This window comes from Mytilus edulis, chromosome 1, assembly GCF_963676685.1.
Source record: "Mytilus edulis chromosome 1, xbMytEdul2.2, whole genome shotgun sequence".
NCBI classification, from domain to species: domain Eukaryota; kingdom Metazoa; phylum Mollusca; class Bivalvia; order Mytilida; family Mytilidae; genus Mytilus; species Mytilus edulis.
In genome coordinates, this window is record NC_092344.1 from 14,571,260 (window position 1) to 14,594,386 (window position 23,127).

The 23,127-nt window shown below is 31.6% G+C and overlaps 1 protein-coding gene across 8 annotated transcripts in view; it reads right to left on the minus strand.

Annotated features, from left to right (window-relative positions):
• Positions 1–4,663: 4,663 nt before the first annotated feature.
• Positions 4,664–23,127, minus strand: part of LOC139510524 (serine/threonine-protein kinase Wnk-like) — a 29,338-nt gene continuing 10,874 nt past the window's right edge. The window contains exons 7-17 of one of the 8 annotated variants that reach the window (XM_071297120.1): positions 22,437–22,839; positions 21,872–21,933; positions 21,229–21,297; positions 20,580–20,660; positions 18,726–18,889; positions 18,062–18,278; positions 17,414–17,602; positions 16,784–16,834; positions 12,233–14,167; positions 10,837–10,970; positions 4,664–10,050 (exon numbers count right to left, since the gene is read on the minus strand). In XM_071297120.1, coding sequence (XP_071153221.1) covers positions 9,021–10,050; positions 10,837–10,970; positions 12,233–14,167; positions 16,784–16,834; positions 17,414–17,602; positions 18,062–18,278; positions 18,726–18,889; positions 20,580–20,660; positions 21,229–21,297; positions 21,872–21,933; positions 22,437–22,839 — 4,335 coding nt within the window. In that variant the 3' untranslated portion in view covers positions 4,664–9,020. Of the gene's footprint in view, positions 10,051–10,836; positions 10,971–11,878; positions 14,168–16,783; positions 16,835–17,413; positions 17,603–18,061; positions 18,279–18,725; positions 18,890–20,579; positions 20,661–21,228; positions 21,298–21,871; positions 21,934–22,436; positions 22,840–23,127 lie in introns of all 8 variants that reach the window. The other 7 variants (XM_071297097.1, XM_071297135.1, XM_071297109.1 and 4 more) reach the window with 7 other exon arrangements.

Here is a 23,127-nt window from a genome sequence, read left to right on the forward strand (position 1 = left end):
ATTGCTTATAGTTTAAGAAAAACAGACCAAAACACAAAAAACTTAACACTGAGCAGTGAACCGTGAGAATGAGGTCAAGGTCAAATAAAACCTGCGCAACTGACATATAGATCATAAAATATTTCCATACTCCAAATATAGTTGACCTATTGCCTACAGTATTAGAAAAAAAGACCTTGCAAGGTACGCACATACCAAATATAGTTATCCTATTACTTATAATAAGAGAGAATTTAACATTACAAAAAATCTTCTTTTTTTTCAAGTAGTCACTGAACCATGAAAATGAGGTCAAGGACATTGGACATGTGACTGACGGAAACTTCGTAACATGAGGCATCCATATGCAAAGAATGAAGCATCCAGGTCTTCTACCTTCTAAAATATAAAGCTTTTAAGAAGTTAGCTATCACCGCCGCCGCCCGATCACTATTCCTATGTCAAGCTTTCTGTTAAAATTCGTCAGACAATAAAAAATCATATTAAAAACTTGTATATTGGTATAAAATGCTATTAAATTGATCTTCTTGTCAATTTGTATTATAAAATTTTCTTTAGGAGCCAGCTGAAGCCTGCCTCCAAGTGAGGGATTTTCTCACTTGAGTTTGAGGCTTATTCATTGGTGTTCTTCCACTTTTTCTGCTCTTTGGTCAGGTTGTTTTTTCTTCGACACATTCCCATTTCAGTTCTAAATTTAGTGTTAAATTTATAACAAATACCAAGTCAAATTCTTCTCAAGCATGACGATAAAAAGTGTGGAAAACAGATTATTTAAGTGAATTTTGTGAGTCCAACAACCATAACTCTGGACAAAATCATCAGACAGGAACAAAATTTGATCTGAATTTTCTAAGTGCAAGGACCATAACTCTTGCACAAATTTGTCAGACCAGAACAAAATTTGAACTTGGATCTGAAACTTGTTATGATAATACAATACACCAATTATCAAATCAATTTCTTCAAGCATGACAAGACCAGATGCTCCACAGGGCGCAGCTTTATACCACCGAAGAGTTCGAACCCTGAACAGTTGGGGCAAGTATGGACACAACATTCAAGCTTGATACAGCTCTGAATTTGGATTGTGATTAAATAGTTGACACAGCACATGTTTCTGACACATAATGAATGTGGTCCGAGAACTTAAACTTAAAAACTTTAAATTCTAAAATGGACATTACCTATTATGGTCCAATATCCAAAATCAAAATACATGGTTAGATTCAGCATATCAAAGAACCCCAAGAATTCAATTTTTGATGAAATCAAATAAAGTTCAATTTTGGACCCTTTAGACCTCAATGTGGACCAATTTGATAACCGGGCACAAACATCAAAAATCTAAATACATGGTTAGATTAATCTTATATTAAAGAACCCCAAATATACAATTTTTGTTGAAATCAAACAAAGTTTAATTTTGGACCCCAATGTGGACCAACTTGAAAACTGGGCCTATAATCAAAAATCTAAGTTCATGTTTAGATTCAGCATATCAAAGAACCCCAAGGATTCAATTTTTGTTGAAATCAAACAAAGTTTAATTTTGGACCCGGATTTGGACCAACTTGAAAACTGGGCCCATAATAAAAAATCTAAGTACATGTTTAGATTCAGCATATCTAAGAACCCCAAAGATTCAATTTTTGTTGAAATCAAGCAAAGTTTAATTTTGGACCACAATTTGGACCAACTTGAAAACTGTTTAAAATAAAGTTTAATTTGGACCCTTTGGACCTTAATGTAGACCAATTTGAAAATGGGACCAAAAATTAAGAATCTGCATACACAGTTAGATTCGGCATATCAAAGAACCCCAAGGATTCAATTTTTGATGAAATCAAACAAAGTTTAATTTTGGACCCTTTGGGCCCCTTATTCCTAAACTGTTGGGACCAAAATTCCCCAAATCAATCCCAACCTTCCTTTTATGGTCAAAAACCTTGTGTTTAAATTTCATAGATTTCTATTTACTTATACTAAGTTTTGGTGCGAAAACCAAGAAAAATGCTTATTTGGGACCCCAATTCCTAAACTGTTAGGACCTCAACTCCCAAAATCAATCCCAACCTTCCTTTTGTGGTCATATACCTTGTGTTTAGATTTTATTGATTTCTATTTACTTCTATAAAGTTCTTGTGGGAAAACCAAGAATAATGCTTATTTGGGCCCTTTTTTGGCCCTTAATTCCTAATCTATTAGGACCAAAACTCCCAAAATCAATCCCAACCTTCCTTTGTGGTTATAAACCTTGTGTCAAAATTTTATAGATTTCTATTTACTTAAAGTAAAGTTATAGTGCGAAAACAAAGAAAATGCTGATTTGGGCCCTTTTTGGCCCCTAATTCCCAAACTGTTGGGACCAAAACTTCCAAAATCAATCCCAACCTTCCTTTTATGGTCATAAACTTTGTGTTTAAATTTCATAGATTTCTATTCACTTATACTAAAGTTATAGTGCAAAAACCAAAAGTCTTGGGACGCTGACGACGACGACGCCAACAACTACCAATATACGACCAAAACATTGTCGTATAAAAAAGTGGAAAACCAATTATATGAGTGAATTTTAAGTCCAAAGACTAACTCCGCACAAAATCATCAGACTTGCACTAAATTCAAACTTGATCTGTAACTTGTCATCATAAAATAATACACTAAATATCATATCAATATCTTCAAGAACAAAGAAAAAAAAGTAGAAGATTTATTTGCCAGACTGACAGATGGTCACAGACTGACAGAGAGCAAATCTCAAGTCCCCTTAGACTTTGCTGATAGAGGACTTATCACCAGAGAATATTATTTTTACATAAATGAATGGGGAATGTATCCATGGGACAGAGATGATGCCTTCAATTGCATATACATTAAAAGGGGCATATCTTAAGAACATTCGGTGATGCTTGCAAAATTCAAATTTATCTGAGTTTTGTGATACAATTATTGTGTATAAGATTCACAACACTTTGTGGAAGCAAACTAAAGAGAACAGAAACCAATTTCAAAAGAGGTGTAACAGACAAGACAAATGGAAATCAGTAAAACTCAATTCCTCCTTGGCTATGGCAGGGACATAAAAAAGTTCAGTGGGACTAATGGAGTACCCTTAACAGCCATGTCCACAACCAGTTCTCAGATAAAGATTATTATAAATTGATACCCAGTTTAGGTCAAAATGTTCAGGCATTTTGAACTTAATTTTTGTGAAGGTTAACGTTGGACTCACAATTCAGAAATATCAACACACAACCCAAAAATTCAGTCTTCTGTAACCTTTCTATTTGACCTACTGAACTGAAAAAAAAATTGAGTTCCTCTTCATCTGTTTTGGAATCATATATATATAACAAAGTTTGGTGAGGCTAGACAAAATTTGATAAGGGTTTTGTTCTTTCAGAAGAGCAATTTTAAATTTGTTTAATGAAATTTTGACAACAGATGAAATAAAGAAATCATCTTAAAACAAAAATGTTTCCACATTTTTATCCAATATTGAGGCAGACATTTAATATTAACGTGTGTCTTCCAACTCAAAATTGGTGATGATTGGATGAATGGTTCAAAAGATACACAACAATCATTTCTCTAATTTCAGTCTATCAATAGTTGCAGTGTCCTTGACCTGGTGACCATAAATATTTTTGGCTTATTGACCAATGAACATTGTCAATTGGTATACAAAATAGTATGAAAACAAGTTTAACCTGGCTGCATATTTGCGCCTGTCCCAAGTCGGGAGCCTCTGGCGTTTGTAGTCTTGTATTATTTTTAATTTTAGTCTCTTGTGTATAATTTGGAGTTTGGTATGACATCCATTATCACTGAACTAGTATATATATTTGGTATGGGGCCAGCTGAAGGACACCTCCGAGAGCGGGAGTTTCTCGCTACATTGAAGACCTTTTGGTGACCTTCTGCGGTGTCTGTTCTATGGTCCGGTTGTGGTTTCTAAGACACATTCCCCATTTCCATTTCAATTTTACGTAACATAGACTATATGGTATGGTTTTTTATTCATTGTTGAAGGCCTTATATTTAATGGAGAAAGACTCATAGTATTTTCATGGACATTTCATTTCGTTGTTTTACAAGTTTGCATACAATTTTAAAGAAAATTTGCATTTCATTTAACATTCACATTTTTGGATCACCAATATCCATGAAAATTGGTATCCAACAAATAATAATGAATTTAAAGTGTGCTTTGGTGTGATTTTGATACAATTACCAATTTTGAAAAAAACAAATAATAAACAAATCGAACCACAAATGTATCATGGATGAGGCTAACACCAATGAAAGCTGGTTTATACATATGCACAGTCTTCCAAACAACGGTCTGACAACCCCAGTCCCGAATTTGAGAAATCTCAGGCCTAGAAATGGATCGGACTTAGTCATCATCCATTTCATTTATAGACACTGCATCTTTTGGAATCAAAGAAAACTCCATAACAGTAGCTTTACCTACTGCGACTTCCTCATATATCCCCCAGGCTTAAAAACTGAGAAACAAATGGTTTTTTGCCACTCTTTACTGCAAAAGCCTTTTTTTTTGCATTATTTTTGAAATCTTCAAAAAATATAACATTGCAACAAAATCAATTAAATCTCGGAAAATTATGGATATCACATTGCTATTTTTTACACATAGTCATTTTCTTCTTTTTTTCGGATGAATACTCCAATCAAATAACCTGTTATTCACTGATATCTATTCACAATGAACAGCAAATTAACAAATTAAATCAACACAGAATGAATACTAACCAACAAAAAAATTGCACACTTATGCTAAAACACACTTCAGAATGTCACTCTCATGGTTTTATTTACATTTTGAACGAAAAAAAAGATATCAAAATGTAATGAATATAAAAATGCTGGTTATTTCTTACAAGTGTGCTTTTTCTATGAACAATCAGATACGAGGTAAGTTAGACAAAATCAATCTGACCAATTGTAATGCATTTTTATTTTGGTTTTAAAGCCATCATTTTCACCAGCAATCATATAAACTGTTATATTTCTGTATATCATTTAACTAGTTATTCTATATTTTCTATTTTTTCAAAATTCATAAAATTAAATATTTATCCATTTTAACCATACAACTTACTAATAAATCAACTGAATTATTTTTTATTTTTTTTTCAAATAAAAATAAGCAAGGACAAAACAACTGCCCTATTTCATCAAATAATTGATGATTTTTATGGCCGACTAATTAATAATCAATTAAGCTGTGACAGGCAAGAGTTTCATGGTGCAATATTCAAAATTATTCAACTGTGCTTTTAAATACCTTAAAATAAACATACTAGTGAATACAGGATTGTCGTGGAATAACTGCATTATACTTGCAATACAATCACATCAAAACATTCAATGGTTAAACATTCAAACTGCTATCAAATTTTAATGTCAATTTTTTTAGTTAAAAAATCAAATTAGATTAAATCATAACTAACAATGTAATAATATACAACTGTATTCTTCATTTTAAATTGAGCTATCAGTATACAGTACATTAGATATTAAAATTATTTCAAGTCTGCATATGATGTCAAATAATTGTCGACCCTTGACAAGGTCTGTTTATAAGAAAATTGTGCCAAATGTCCAAATCATAATGTTGCCTTAAAATTTCAAAAAATAAATAAAACAGTGTTGAATGTTTTGCCCTTTCAAGTCTCATTCACACTCGTCAATCACAACTGATTTTGATCTTTTCTTCCTCTAAATTGCATCGTCCCATACAAAATAAATAAAGCAATTTTACAACATCGTCCAAATTCATTTGAACAGTATTTTTTTTGTCAGCATACAAAAAGATTTCAAATCAGTCTGAAATATTTAAACAACAAAAATCTTTTAACTGTGGCAGCTATGTGGAATTACACTTTTTAAATATATTTTTATTAAAACAAAAAAATAAACAAGAAAATTATTTAGAAATACAATCTAAAATATAACATGTTATATTTGAATGTTGATACAACACATCTGTAAATCAAGTAGTTTAGTACATACAAATTGTTTACACATGTAAAAGTATATCATTATATAAGAAACATAACAGCTTCATCAGTATAAAGCTAAAAAGAGTGTTGCCAACAAAATATAACAGTTGTGATACATATATAAGCTGTGGCAATTCAGATAAATGTACAGAACAAAAAGCTCTAGGTCAATACTGATTTATATATTACACATATCAACAAATATATATTTGTCGATACAACTTCACAAGCCTTCAAAACTTTTTTGGATTGACACGTTTCCCTTGTTTTCCTAATAATTAACTTGCTTACATTTGGCAGCGCTCATTGATACTCAATATTGAAATAAGCGCCCAACTGACTTCAAAATGAAAAGTTGTACAATATGCAGTTAATGTTTAAGTTTAGATATTATATACTACTTAAGATTACACATACCTGCATAATTTTGAAACAGCTTGTTGTTATGTCATTTTTGATTTTTTTTTTTTATCAAACTACACATGGTGAAAATTAAAACTCATCAACAAGATTGCAAAAAGTTCATCATTTAAGAAAGCAAACTATTTACAATTTTATTATTTTTGGTGAAATTTTTTGGAAAAATCCTGAATTAATAATCAAACAGTATCAGGAGTTATTTCAGAAAAAGCCTAAATAGAAAAGATATTCAGGAACAAACATTTCTGATATGTGCATCTGGAATTTCAAGTGTACATTTTATCTTTTATATATTTTGTGTTTATTATTAGATATATATTTAGATTGTAGCACTTTAAATTTTGTCTTAAATGCACAAATAAAAAAAACTATCAGAAAAAACTTTAAAAATATTTTAATCTTTAAAAAATGCAAAATACACACTTTGAATTAAAATCTACAATGTGTACTGAAATCAAGAGAGTATTAAAATGGTTGTTCAGACATGGTTAGAAAACAGTTAACATCAAAATAACAAAATAATTTCTTTTGTAGCATTCAAAATGTTACTTAAACTATACTCAATTGAATTGAAAGTAAGGATAAGATGTGTTAAAGGCCTTATATTGGCCTTAATATTTACTGATATTTGAAGTTTTAATTTATGATTTACATTTACCTCAATTTTGAGTTAGGGTATATAAAACAAAAAAGAATGAATGTTGTAATTTATGGCATTATTTGTGTTTATTTTCTTTGATATTTATCAGAACATATCTTTTCTTAATTCATGACAAGGTCAAAAATTATTTAAATAAATTGTTTTTGATAAATCAATAAAAGAATTACTGGTATGTCATAAGTCTATAAACTGTATCTTAATGCTGACATAGTAATCATTAATTATACAAATTAACATAATGAGGACAAAAATAGTATGATGTGAAAAAATAATGAAAGATAAAGTTAATCTTCACTCTTGCATACATTTTACTCATAAAACTTCTTAAACTTTTCCAGGAATCACAGTTAAAGGCACATCTGAGTGCGACACTTTCCAAATATATCTTTTTGTAGGTATAACTGTCAGATATCATTTAATAGCTACAATACAAAACCTTCCATCGCACAAGTCAAATTTACTTCTTTTATTTTTTAAGAGCTTATTCTGATCCTTAATGAAAAACAAACAGTAATTATGACTAGAATAATATGTTCTTTTTCTGTTGGTCTACTTCTTTATTTCAATCTTTTAAATTGACAAACACTATTCCAATTTTTCAAATTGTATTTAAGGTGTTAACTTCTTTGTTACCAATGGATACATTATGCATTCAGTTTCAAAGTAGTTCTATCACAACAAAAAGCTTTAATTTGTTTAAATTATCCTACTGTTTGAGTGATGACAATTAGATATATCAATATAAAGAAAATTTATTTTTTGGTTTTAATAATTTAACTTGCCCATGTTAATTAAAGCTGCATGATTAAACCCTGTCAAGAACTGTTTTGGGATTTGTTTTTGTTTCTGCATTATGTAATTTCTGTTTGAATTTGACTCTTTACAGAAACACCTGTTGAAATACCTAAATAGTTTATTCTATTGGCTGCTGCATTTTCATATTGAAATGGTGGATTAAATTTTTATGGGATTTCTAGGTTTTTTTTTATGTACAACTAAACTACAATACCCTCATCCAGCTTCAGTTCTTCAAAATTTGTTTTAGGACATAAGCATGACACAGAAAGGACATGTATGTGATATTATTCTTTGGCATACATTTTATTTCTTAGTTCAAAATATCTGATGCAGATGTTAATCAGAACTTTTTAATAATGAAATGATTTCTGCAATCATATCAAACCTGAAGTAAGACAGACCTCATCAAACAAAATACTTTTACGTACAGGCCTTAAAGAAATGAAAGGTACTTTATGAAGAATACCGGTAATCTGAATTGTACAATATGGCATAAGCTGACCAACTTATGAGGTCTTCCCCAATTTTCCTAATGCCCACAAATCTACAAATGCACGACCCTACACACTAAATAATAATGACGTAATATTGTTCTTGTTGGAGAAGTGAATTATTTTTCTGCATTGTGCTTATGAGTATATTTCAACACCTAAACTTACTGATTATAACAAATATGGCATACAACAATACAATTATTACTTTAAAAGTTCAAAATTGAACTATTTGATCCCAATTAAACCATACAGATCTCTCTTTTACTGAAGGTCATGATAAATTTGTTCTTACCAATTTTCTCAAAGTACTAATTAAAAACTTTCAAGACAAACATCTTATATACAAGTATTATATCATGACTTTTTTTACAATTGCAAAAAAGCAGCTCAATAATCCATTTTAAAAATATTTTATTAATAACAATCATTTTATCTCTCAAATAAATCATTTTTTCCAACATTGTATACGGGAAAAAAATAATTTTATCATGACCTTCATACTCTGTAAATTTCAGGGGAATCTGTATGAAGAATGTACAGGAATATTTACATAGTTTTATAACAAAGATACAATTTACTTTTTCTCTATATTTGAAAGACATTTGGCAAATTACAGTATTAATTTGAGGAAGTGTTAGGTGGAAGGTTCGTCTGTAGCACTGATGATGATATATTAGCACTAGTTGGAAAACCTGTCCCAGTAGGGGGGAGTTGTGAGACAGCTGCATGTTGGAAAGTTTGTTCTGGCAGACCCACACCTCTCTGTATATTACCACCAGCTGGTTGGTGTTGTGTGGGTGGTATACTTTGAAATTGTTGTTGCTGCTGTTGATCTGTACTACCATATCCCCACATTGGTGTATTTGGGTATGGAATATTTGGATAAAACATACTTGGCATATTAGGCACTTGCATTGGTGGAGGGAACCCAAACTGCTGATACATTCCTGGAAATTGTGAGTACATTGGTAGCTGGTTTGTCATCACAGGTTGAGAAAAAGTAATTTGTTGCTTTGGCTGTGTAGTATTTACAGTGTGCGTTAGATCCATGCTTGACTTTCGACTACCCTGACTCCGAAGAGATGATGTTTCATCTGCATCAGCGCCTTCACTTTTTGAAATTTTGTTCTCTGGTATCACTTCTTGGGGAAGAGAACTTTGTCCATCAGTTTGTTTCGGCAGCTGATGTAAATGTTGTGGATCATCCTTACTTGATTCTACTTTTTCAACTAATCGTTTAGGATCATCTTTATTTATTTCTCCTTTATCATGTTTATCAACATCTTTTCCATTTTCGTTTTCATCATTTATAATTTTTGATGTTTGTTTTTCGAGTTCATTTGATGACTCTTCATTTTCAGATTGCACTTCAACACTTTCTTTAGAAGAAGAGTGATTTCCTTCACTCAGCGATCGAAATCTTGATGATTCCTTAAGCATCAATAAATCATTAGGAGAAGCAGACTTCGTAGATACGCAAGGTGAAAGTGTCATTAATTGTGGACTAAGCATAGAATTCAAGTTTCTAGACACAATACTGTTTGGTATGGGTGGGGCAACAGGGGGTACTGGATATCCTTTTTGTCTACAAAATTCTCGGTATTCTTGTTGATGTTTCAAGTTCATATCATTTGTCTCTTTTCTTTGCCTGAAAAAGTGAAAAAAATATATGACATTTTAAATATTGCTGTCATAAATCTAAATAAACTTTGGAACACTCACTACACATCAGTATGTGAATAAAGGTGGCATATACATGGAGTAAATTAATAAGTAATTTACTGACATATGATTTATCTACAATGAAACTTGCCACCCCAAGTCCTGGGAAGCAATTTCCATGTTTTTTAATTGGACTAACATCCCAAACCCACATAAGTCATAAAAAAAGCCTTCAGATGGTAGAGGTATCACATCCTTGTCCTATAGTCTTTGTCTCATTGGCAATCATACCACATGATCATGATGATACTTATTAGTTTCGTGGTTCACCTGAACCCATGAAATCCATGAACATTAGTATTCAAGGAATAATAATAAATCTGCAGTATTCATATTTATCAATGAAGAATAAATATTTATTTACTGAACACCAGCTTGAACATCTTATTGATTGATTTGTGTTTAAGGTCACTTCCAGCACTATTGTGCTATTTTATGGCAGTCAAGTTTTATTGAGGAAGCTGGATGAACTTCTGATAAAATGTATATATAACTTAGTAAAGGCCTATATGTGATATAGTCCTCAGGCTTCTGCTCATGTTATTGTTATGCATTGAACAGGAGTACAATTCTAATTCGGAGCTATGCACATGAAGATGGTACTGTAGTGTACTTGTTTCCAAAATACTAGTTTATTAAAAACAAACAAACTGCACGAAGTTAACATTTAAAAATACTAAATTAACCTATTAAATCACAATATAATACAAACCTAAAAATAAGGTCTTTGTACTCTTGGTCAGAATACATTTTTTGAAATTCATCCATTGAAAAGAGTTTGGCTTCTCCAGAGTCAACCTCATCCTTACTAATTGACTTTGTCTTCTTTTTTTCCAATTTTTTTCTCTGTGAACAGAAACAATTATTTAATTATGCATGAATGGGAATTAATTCATATATCATGTATATAGCTAGCTATAATATCAAAGGATTGTTCAATCAGATATATACTCTGGGATTAATTACTAATCATCTAAAACTACTGATACTAATGTGTTTATTAATAAATGTAAAATCTGAAACTGTACAATGTTGCTAGTCAATCAAACTAGTTTCAGGACTGGGCTCACCTCCTAAAAGTTGTTGCCAGATAAAATAAAATTAATGGCCTTCAAAAATTATGGTTATGTAAATAAATGATTAACAGCACATGCTTGCAGACAAGATACATGTATAACTTACCTGTATTAGTCTCAAGTATTGATTTTATAACCGTTACAGTAAGCATGAACATTTATACATTGGGGAAAGCAGTGACAGCTAGCAGCTTTTTTTTTTAATTGCAAATCATAACTTATGCCCTTTTTTTGTTGGAATTCTAGGCTACAATTTTTTTCAATGTAATTTTTTTTTATTGTAAAGTGTTTTTCTACATTTATCTTTCCATCAAAATTTCAGAAGAAAGAAAAGGACCTCAATTTTACAAGAATAATACTGTGCATACACATTTTGAACATAAGTTGAACCAATTTACACTTAATTACAAGTACAGCATAGAAGTGCTAACAGTTGAATTAGCAAATTACTATAGTGCAACCATAGACTGTTAATGTGTTCCAACTTCCTTATTATATATTCTATGCAACAAGGATTACAAATGCCTGAAATGGACTCATTAAACACATGATTATAAAAGCTCCAGGTTGACTTATGTACTTATATAAGAAAAGTAAATAATAATTATATTAAAGAATACTGCATATTAGTAGAAAATCCTCAAAAGCGAAAAGCAATTATCATAAAATATAATTTACCTCAAAGTTTTGTGAAGGATCCAGTATCAACAATGTTGGCGAACATGGTGAAAGTTGATTTGTAAAATCATTTTGGACATCAGGACAGTCATTTTTGTCTGTATGATTATTGTGCAGCAGAGTTAAATGTAAAAGCTTATTGTGTGATGTAGAGCTATCATTATCTATGCAATTGTCTCCCATCAAAGATCCTAGTCTACATTCAGGACATGGATCAACAGAATCGCCAATACTACCCATTGATTTAACTCTCCTTCTCTTAGGTATATCTATTTTGGGATCTCTGATGAAAGACAAAGGCATGGCAACGCTAGTTTTGCGTGGAGGATGGTTAGATTTTGGAAGTTTACTTACTATACTAGATACTAAGGAATTAGATACACTTTTACTGGTAGCTGTGTTAGCATTAGAAGCCCCACCACCTTCAGACACAGACAGGGAGGGAGATAAACTGTCAGTCGTCACTGTTCCCTTATCTTCATCTATTTTCATCACTAGAAAACGACTCTTCCTACGACCAACACTTTCTGTCTTTTTCTTATTACTTTCATTTTCAGAATCCTCTATATTTTCAGTTTTTTCTTCTGATTTCGAAACCTCTGTGACAATATCATTTAAAGTTTCCTTGACAATTTCTCTGCTTCTGTCACTGTCAGTTTGTTTATTAGATTCCAGAAGATTATCCGATGAATCAGAGGTTTCAACTTGCTTATCCTGTAGTTTATCTTCTTTTACAACACTGACAGCAAATCTAGATCCAGACTTTTGAACATCTGATTCCCCAGTTGTCTGTGAACTAGTTTCTGTACTACTACTACTTGCATTAGCACCACTTATATCAGTTGGATTTGTCTGAACATTTTTTATAGTATCAACTGTCTGACCCCCTGATGGAGCCCCATGCACTGGTGTGCCATCTTTCATATCAGTTTTTTGTGTACTAGCTACATGAAGTTTATTCAACTCCTGTTCTAAATGTTTTATGGAAAGTTCCTTTTTAACTGGACCGTATGTAGGCCCTGATATAGATGACTGTGTTGAATAACTTTCACTTTGTCCATCTTGATCACATCTCCTACCAACTGATGGTGAGGCAGGATAAGATCCTCCAATGGAATTAAAATCTGAAAGTACATTTTGAACCTGTTGTGGATATTGACTAGTAGTATTTTGTGATCCTCCTTGAGGAAAATAAGGCATTTGTTGCCCTTGCATCCCCCAGTTTGGGTTAGGGGGATACATCATTTGAGGTGGCATAAACTGTGACGGATGTTGTTGTTGATGACCTGGCTGTGCTGGTTGTTGCTGTTGATTTGGCTGTGTTTGTTGCTGTTGTTGTTGAGCTTGTTGCTGTTGCATCATCATGGATGCATACATCATTTGTTGATATCCAATGCCCATCATCTGCATGACCATTGGGTCTGTTGGATAGTGAAACATCATCTGATACTGTGGTGTTGGCTGTTGTAAATACATTTGCTGATTACCTTGACCTTGAGCTAGATTGGACATACTTCCAGAAAATGTCTGATTCAGTGGCAATTGTAGCGGTTCAACAGGTTGTGTAAGATTATGTGATGTCTGTGTTTGTATTGTTGGTGGTGGATTAGGCATTTGAGGAGTAATACTCCCATCATGTCCTTGATGACTGACTGTCTGAGTATTTCTAGGAAAAGATTGTCCATCCTTTAAAGGCAAAGTTTTCTGACTAGCATCTTGTGTCTGAACAATACTGGAAGAATGCTGAGAATCAGGAAGTGTTGAGGGCTGATTTTCAATGTTGGGTGTCGGTGTAGCACCTGACCCTTGCTGTGAAGATGGTTGAACTCCATCTTGTGGAACCAATGAATTTGACACATTAGCCCCTGCCACAGATTGTTTCTGAGTCAATTGAGTTAATTTTTCTTGTAAATCATTCAAATCTACAGGCACCTTTTTCCCTTTAAGAGCCTTTTCTGTGTCATAATTTGATGATGCATCAGAATCAACTGCGGTACTCGGATGTGCTATCGTAGAACTAGATGTATGGGTGTTTTCTGGTGAAATATAATTATCAGAACTTGCTACATGTTCTTCGGATTCATCTTCTGTAATTTTAGACTCATGAATCGTAGCTTCAGTCACACAACTGACTATAAAACTCTTCTTTTTAGTTGCAACTACTCTAGACTCTTGTTTCTCTTTTTCTCCTGCAGCACTTGCTGTGTCACTGATAACATGGACTCCTAGGTCAGATCTGTTATCATCTGAACCTTGACCACTATCTCCATCCAGTTCAAAGTGAAGTCGCTAAAAAAAGGAAAATAAACATATTGTTATACATGTATCAATAAGAGATTTATATCTAAATTTACCAGCAGCCTAATGACAAAAGTTAGTTTTCTAGAGATTAACTTACAAACTTGGCATTTTTTATTTGTTGATTTTGTGCTTTGGACAATTTGACAATCTGATCAGTCAATCCCTTTTTAACCGATTCTTTTCAAGTTGGCTGTAACACCACTGTTCAGGTAAGAGAAAGGTAACATGCTTTACCCTGCAACATTATGTAAGCATCTGTTGAAAGCCAGGAGACTGTAGACTGATGGTTCTCTTTGGATGACACGTCATTGTCATTTATCATTATTAGCTGAAATCAGGCCAATAACTTTCTCTAGAGAATTGTTTAATGTTTAGTTATCAGGATCCTTTAAAAGCTTACTATATATGTAATGGGTGTTGCTCTCTGTTGAAGTTATATCATGTATATAGTGACCTGTAGTTGTTCACACCCTTGTCCTCTGATCTTTTGTTTATTGGTTTCCTGATTAGCAATCATAACACATTTTCATATTTTTTTAAATACTCCTCAAGTATCAATTAGATAAGAATGTAATAATATAAAATATTAATGCTGAAAAAAACAACAATTGTTACATTATCACTAAAAAACAATCATTAAAAACTAAATAACACAACTTCCATCAGTAAAATAGTTCAACAGTTCATGCATCATAAGTTTATAAATTTAATGCATGCCTGATAATACACGAAAAGACAATATGTAGCCAAATATATAATTAAGCAAAAAGTAGCCTTTATTGTAGCTCTGTCTAATAAACTTGTTGTGAAGCAAATTGTATGTAATAACATAAAATAGTGTATAATAATGGACTTTGCAGTAAAACAGAAGTGTATGAATTATAGTAGACATGTTTATATCAAAAATAGTAATTCAAAACATTAGACATGTTTATATTATATGGAGGCTTCATTATTTTGGGGGGTACATGTACTAATTTTAGACATGTTTATATTATATGAAGGATTCATTAATTTTTTTTTTTTTTTTTTTGGGGGGGGGTACATGTACTAATTATAGACATGTTTATATTATATGGAGGATTCATTATTTTGAGGGGTACATACAAAAAATGTACTAATTTTAGACATGTTTATATTATATGGAGGATTCATTATTTGAGGGGGTACATGTACTGATTTTAGACATGTTTATATTATATGGAGGATTCATTATTTTGGGGGGTACATGTACTAATTTTAGACATGTTTATATTATATGGAGGATTCATTATTTTGGGGGGTACATGTACTTATTTTAGCGGTAACTTGATTTCATGTTTTTCACTTTTGCAAAAGTTCCACACAAAACCTTATAAATTATAATTTGTAGATCATTTGGATTCATCATGTTCATTGTTTGCCTTAACCAATAAAATCCACAAAATTTGGTACTTAACAAATAATAATGAATTCACAGTACATTATAAGAATTCTGTTTAAGAAAATTAAAATTTGCTTTGTGTATACATCTTACATCTAACTTCAAAGAATTTACACAATTGGATGTATATTTCATCATTTGAAATAATTTTAATGGAAATCTGGTTATGATCACTAATAACTGACCCTGTGTTAACACATGAGATTATAATGATAAGTTCAGACAATTTACTTCATTATTGAATATTTTAAAAAGATATTACCAGAATTAGGTACATGTTTTTAATAACAAGTGTTATTGTTGAAGCTATCAGAAAATCATGTGTCAAAATCTCAAGTCTTATTAATGCTGCTACCACCTTGCCTTTTTACCCCAAGATGCATTATCCAACAAAAAATGGTAAAGAGATGATTTCTGATATTATCTAGAAATGAAACTCTTCAAAAAAAGTCAGTCTATTCAAATCACAAGAAATTTAATCAGGGTCTTGTTCTTTCCAAGACATTTTAAATCCAGGCTTAGTGAAGATGACACAAGGTTCAAAATATATCTACTGGAAACCAAAATGATGCCCAAATTTCAGTCTTTCAACTCCTGCTGTGATCTTGACCTTTAACCTAGTGACCTTAAAATCCTCATTTAATAAGGCATAATCAAACATGTTGGGTAGATATGATAATGAATTAATGGTTTAAAAGATTTTGCCATACTTCTTGTATGAAAATAGGATTGTATATAATTGGTCTAGTGTATATAGTAGGGGTAAGTTAATTTTCAAATTAACAATTTAATATTAGGGGAAAAAAGCGCCAGTTTTAAAATTGCAAGTAGAAGATCAGATGGCAACAATGGTAAAACATTATCGTGTATTGTGTATATCCATATACATAATTTCTCAAGGAGTTTAAGTGCCAATGTCTCAACCTCTATGTAAAACTGGATAGATTAGCTAACATAGATATCCACAAAACAAGAAACAAATGCTTCATTCTCTCCAGATATCATACTGGTACCCAAAATGATTTGACATCTTCCAAGTCTTTTTGTATGAATTTTAAGTGTTATATTGATGCAAAATGTACATTAATTTATGTGAAAAAACAAGATTCATTCATTATTAATGTGTCCTGAGTAAACAGATGATAATTTGACTAGCAGGTATGCCGTATGATGCAACAAACCTGTTCATTCTGCTTAATCTTCTTCCGGATCAGATTTCGGAACACAGATTCCTTTCATAAGGAAAGAGAGAAATGCACTCATTTTAGGTTCAGACTTATCATTGAAAAAAATAAAAGGAAAGAAAGGGTAAACATCCTAAAACAAATCTAATTTCTCAAGTTAAGGAGAAAATGTCTTTTCATTCAATGAGTTGTTAGCATATATTAATATTTCTTAAGGTAATCTAATTAACAAAAAAATTGACAAAACTTATACAAAAGAAAAAAAGAAAATAAAGACTTTAGAAATATCAGAAAATTATCAAAGCTATGAAACTTGCAAACCCAATGCCCTACATACACATTAAAGTAAAAGAGGAGGTTTTACCCACTCTTTGAAGTAAAAAAAAATGGTAAAACTTTTTAAATATCAACTCCTTTGAATATGTGAAAAGATTCAACCTTCATTTTAATACATCAATAACCAAGGCTTGCATGACTTCTAAATGAAGTCACACAAAAACTCTAAAAGCTGGTTAGATGTTTATCTTTTAACTTATCATCAGGTGACTACTTATGCTCTACTAGAGAAATTTAGATTACATTCCATCTCAACGAACATTCTTATTAAATATCAAATACATATCATACCTTTGAAGTATCCGAGTCAAAAATCGGTCTAATTTTCCTCACAGTTTGAGGACTAGATGATGGTGTACTGACGTAACTTAGACACTGTGATACGGCATTCTTTGGATCCTCTGTAACCATGTTTATAACCTCACGTAACAAAGTGATCACCATGATAGACTGCTGACCAGGCAGAATTTCTTCAGACACCTGATAATTATAAGACACACTATTTAAATCTCTTAATTTTCACACTTTTGAATTCTTACTAGTTGTTATTTAGATTCTTTGAACCAATTTTTAGAAAAATAGAATCCAGGGAATCCTCTTTTTTTTTTTATCATATTCAACTAAAACAGTATATACAGCTGTGTAAGGAACATTATTGGTCTATCTAATAACAAACCAGTCTTGACTGGAAATTGTATGTAGATTAAAAACATTTTATTTAACAAAACAAAAATTTGAAAGAAAGAAGCATTGGAAAACATGTTGCCTCCTACTATTTTAAGCATCATTAGTTGTCTTTCTTAAGATCTCAAAATGAATTTAATTTTGTGGTTCATACATAATTATTAACTAATGTACAGGTAATGTTGCATAAAATCATTATTGAGAACAGCATCAAAGGGTCAACATACACAGGGTTTCACTAAAACCTTTACTTACTAAGCTTTCAGCAATTTCTTCTGGCTTGTCGTAGGCTGTTGCAAACTTGAATGTAACTGTGTTTTTATTATACAATTCTAATCTACATTCTAACTCTCCTTCTTCTTCATCGTAACTTAATACTGTCAATCGGGGAGATCTTTCTAGAGTTTTGCGTCTTTTTGGTCTGGTTTTACGTTTCTTTTCATCTACCTTTCCTGTTGTTGATTCATTCTCACTGAAAACACAATTTGATAGTTTAAAGTCACAAAGAAGAGGACAAGCCTAAATCATCAATTTTAACCTTTTTTTTTAGAAATTTGACAACTAGTTGTAAAGATATTTTTCAAGAAATGGTAAAATTATTCATTTCAGGGCAATAACTCTTAAAAAAAGTTATTGGACAGATAAGAATATGTTTTTAGCTATTGAATTTGAAACAGGTGATCTAAATTTGACCCAATTTCATGAGACAAACAGACTGACAGAGGTATGAAAATGTCAAGCTGAACAGGAATCAATCATTGACATAGGCAGCTGTTTTTCACAGATCGGAATGAAATGAAAATATTTTGCACAGGTCCTTGAACACCTTAATCAAACTGCATAGGAGTTTCAATAAAACACTAAAATGTGAAAAAGTTAATTATTGAAGGTGAGCTTATAGGCTGTACATTAGTTTTACCTCTCTCGATTTGAGTGATCGTCATTCAGATTTCCCAAAGATAGACTTGTACATATACCAGACATTGATGAAGATGCTGAAACTGGACCCATGGATTTGGACTTCTGGGAATTGCCTTGAAACTGCTGGGCAGCTGTGATGTTGAGCTGTTCTAAGTTTGTTCCCTGAAATTCCACATCACTTATTAATAATATTTACAATGTTAAAATTACTAATTTTATCATGATTTACAAATTAAAATTTCACATTTCATCATTTCAAAGTTGTTGTTATTTTATAACACAGAAACAAATAAATGTTTACAACATAACAGAACCAGGGTGCTGAAGCTGAAATGTCTTGCCTGCTTTACTTTTGAAAATGTTTTGATTTATAATGAAAGTCTTTAAAATAGTTAAAACTACAAGTATCTTCAATATCAATGATGTTATGGTCAAGGTAAGATAAACCCTGCCAGAATGGCATATACACCTTACAATCATTCCATACACCAAATTTTCTTCATTAAAATATCAAGTAAATATAAAAATTTATATTATAATAGTAAACAAAAACCTTAAAAACTGTTATTTTATAAACCAAATGATCATCACATTAATACTACAAAGCTGTTATAAGATGCAGCTTAAACCATTAAAGCTTAGTTATATTCCATACATTATATAAAACAATCTTTTTTTTTTTACAAAAAGCAAGGTAAATTTGGCATTCAGAAATGCAGAATTTACATTCTATAACATATAGAGATATCTTTCATATCAAACACCAGGATACTTCATCTACAGAAATCAAATAAGAGTGTGGGAGTGAAAGCACTTTGAAAACAATTTGATCAGACATGGTGGTTTTTGAAATGCTAAGAAATAAGAAATAAAAGAAAGAACCATAACAACTCAATTTCCTTCCTTGCCAAAACTAGAAATGTGAATGAATTTGTAGGTTGAAAAAGTAGCAGCGAGACAAAAAGTGTCTTCCATCTCTCTCCTACTCTTGAACAGGATGTTTGTTGTACAGATCTTTTGACATGTTAGTGAATACATATCTGGGGTAAAATAAAATTGAAAAGAAATCCCCTCTCTTCTTTCCCTACATGAGTGACGCCTGTCTGTGCTCAATTGAATAAAAGCCTGACAGATATTTGGTCTTGCAAACTGGAACAACTTGTCCGACCAAAAATTTGGATTTAATATGTTACATTGGAGAAATCCCAAATTATTACATGTTTCAATGAATCTGGTCTGCAATTTATTAATATCTATTAATTATTGCATGGTCAGTATTTTAATGCATGATTTTGAGACATTTGCAACAACTTCGAACATTGAATCTTTTTGAGTAGCCAGAATTGTGCATATTTTATTGATAAGGACTGTCAGACAGAGGTCATTTGGCACAGACTGGTAGATGCAGTAAAAAAAAAAGACCACATGCATGTCTGTGGCAAAACAAAGATAAACAAAATACACTGAACTTTCTACATTGTTGAACTACTTGCACAAATAAATCAATAGTATTAGTATGAAAATGAAGGGTAGGTATTTGATTTTCTAGGGTGCAGAAAATATCTAACGAAGGTGAACACCAAACAACATAGAATAAGTCCTATCAAGTTGATACAAGTTCAAATTATGGTTTTAAATAGATTTCAAAAATGTTTATTTTACTGAATTTTCTTTTTGACATTTAATTAAAAACTGAATAAAATCAAAGACTTATCTACATCATTAATTTTTTACATAACACATAACTGTAGCCTAATATTGCTAAAGACATTGTCATATTTTCCACATAAGATTTCATTCTAACAGATACAGAACACTGATTCAACTTGATTGGATCATAGGTTTTTCACACCTTCTTCAAAACCGTATTTGTGGTCGATGAAACTTGTGGCAAAACATTCTGTTTGTTTGTTGAATTTTCTGAACCTTGCACCTATGATGTATATGTACAATATTATTTGATGTATCTATATAAATACAATATGTTAATATATTATTGCGGAAGGTGGGAAGGATTTTTTAATTTGGCTAATTTGCTTAAATTGAATATACATATGTATATATAGACCACTGACTATTTTGTCAATATTCTCTTCCAAAATGGTCAATAAAAACTTTATAGAGTTGGCATTTTGATGCCTAAAAAAAGGTAGGTATTGACTCTCAACTTAAAAGTACTTTCTAAATAGCCTTCTAATACATGACTTTTCTTCAAATTAGTTTTAGATCTAAAATCAAGCAGTTTTACAAATTGATAAAGAGCATCTTTATCCATGGTTGCCACTGTTACTTTATATAATCATTGAAATGGCAATGGAACTAAAATATAATTATAATATGAAGGATACCCCCGCCCTACAATAGTATTAGTCTATCTAAAACATTTATACTAACATTTAAGGACTAATATTTGAATCAAAAGTAATATTATAATAATAGCCTGTACTTATCATGCTGTAAGTGTTATTAGTAGCTGAAAACTGGTTTAATATGAAATATACCTGTTGATCTTGTACTTGTTCACCTCTTATAATCAACGGAAGACTTTCTGATCTTTCTCGCTCTGACATCTGGAAAAAAAATATATGCAATTCAACACAGAACATTACTGAAATGAGGTGGCACAGAATCAGTTTTACCAAGGCCAGTATAAATTATCAAAAACATGTATTTATTCTCTTAAGTCCAGTAATTTCATCTTTAAAATTCACTCTTCAATAAAATATTAAAATTTATTACTATCTTTAGATGTTCACTACAACTCAGGTGGATTTTGCTTTGTCCACCCGTCTTCAGTGGGAGTGGGCACCGGCTGGGCAAAATTTCTAACTTGTCCACTCTGCCCACCCATAGGAGTGGGCATGCAATTTCTTTTGTTTAATCAAAAGACTAGCAAGTAAAATCAATTCAAAAAAGCAGATAAGCATTTATAATCAATATTTTTACAAAAAAAAAAAATTATAGCTTGAGTGGGCACGGGTGGCCCGGTGGAAAAAGCAAAATCCAACAGGTCTGTTGTGTATGTTCCCTGTGTGACAGTGTCCAATATTTGTATTTATGGAACAGCCCTGAAGGGTTTAAGTTTTTACGAGTAATTTCAAGTTTTAAATACTAACTTGAGTCTAGTTATTTTGTTATTCTTACCTTAACTATCAGTAAATCTTTGGAAGAATCGTCTATGTTCTGTCTAGGAGAACCTTCAGAAGCTAGAATACAATGACCAAAATAATTAGTAGCATGAAAAATCAAATTATCCATAATCATTTTGAAATAATTGTTTATTGATTTTACTACTAATGAAAGCAATACCTCTCAACCATGTTAATGGTCATATTACTACTTGGAAGAAACAACTAAAAGAGCAGAGAATCATGAAATGAAGATTTTAAACTATGGTACTATTAAATGATTAGCAAACACCTGTTTCCAGAAAAATGTCAATATGTAAAAACTGAGATTTTTTATTCAGAGAAAGCATATCCCTATATCAAACTCACAGCCTGTGGAACTCTACGCAAGCATGCTCTTATGAGACCACAAAGGCAATTTTCACACTATATATATGTAAATCAACATTATGTTCACATAAAAAGTAAAGGATAGACCAGACAAAAACAAAACATTGATCCCTTTGGTACAACTCCAAATTGTCTATAGGAAAAGAGAAAGTTTTCACTGATATAACCTCTATTTTAGTTTGAATGTTTACCAATATCTTGTAGACTGTCTGTTTTATGTAAATCTGATTCTGCTAACTGATGTTCACTTGATGAATGCTCCACTTTCTCAGAAATTATTTCAAAAGACTTTTGTTGAATGACAGCAGGAGCTGAAGTCTGAGTCTGAACTGTACTATATGGTGCTGTTGCCGGGATATGGGATTCAGAATGAGGCTGAACTTGTTGCTGGGATAGGTCATGTGTCTGCACAGATTCCTGGGCATGTTGCAGCTGTGAAGGTTGAGTCGGTAAATGTTGTCCATCTTGTGTTACCTCTGTTGTCTTACTATGGCTTTCTGTAACATTCCCTCTGCTTCTATACTGACCAATTCTGTCTTTGATCTGCTTGCTAACAAATTTGACATCTTCTTCTTGTAAGAAACCAGACTTTACCTAAAAACAGATTTTAATGTGTTTCACTTGAGAATTTTTCAGTTGCTTCTTTTCTTTGTTATTATTTGAGTGTTTAACTTAAAAGTGTTGACGGGGATCAAATTTTATATGGTATGAAGCGGGGACAAAATTTATACTTAAAAGGTGTGCACAATCAATGCTTTTCTTTTGTACTCAACAGATACAATAAGCCAAATTTTCAACATGGTATTTCATAAGAAAACAATCTGCTGGAAGACATCATCTTATCCAGACACATTATCTGACTGCTCTTTATACTCTTAAATA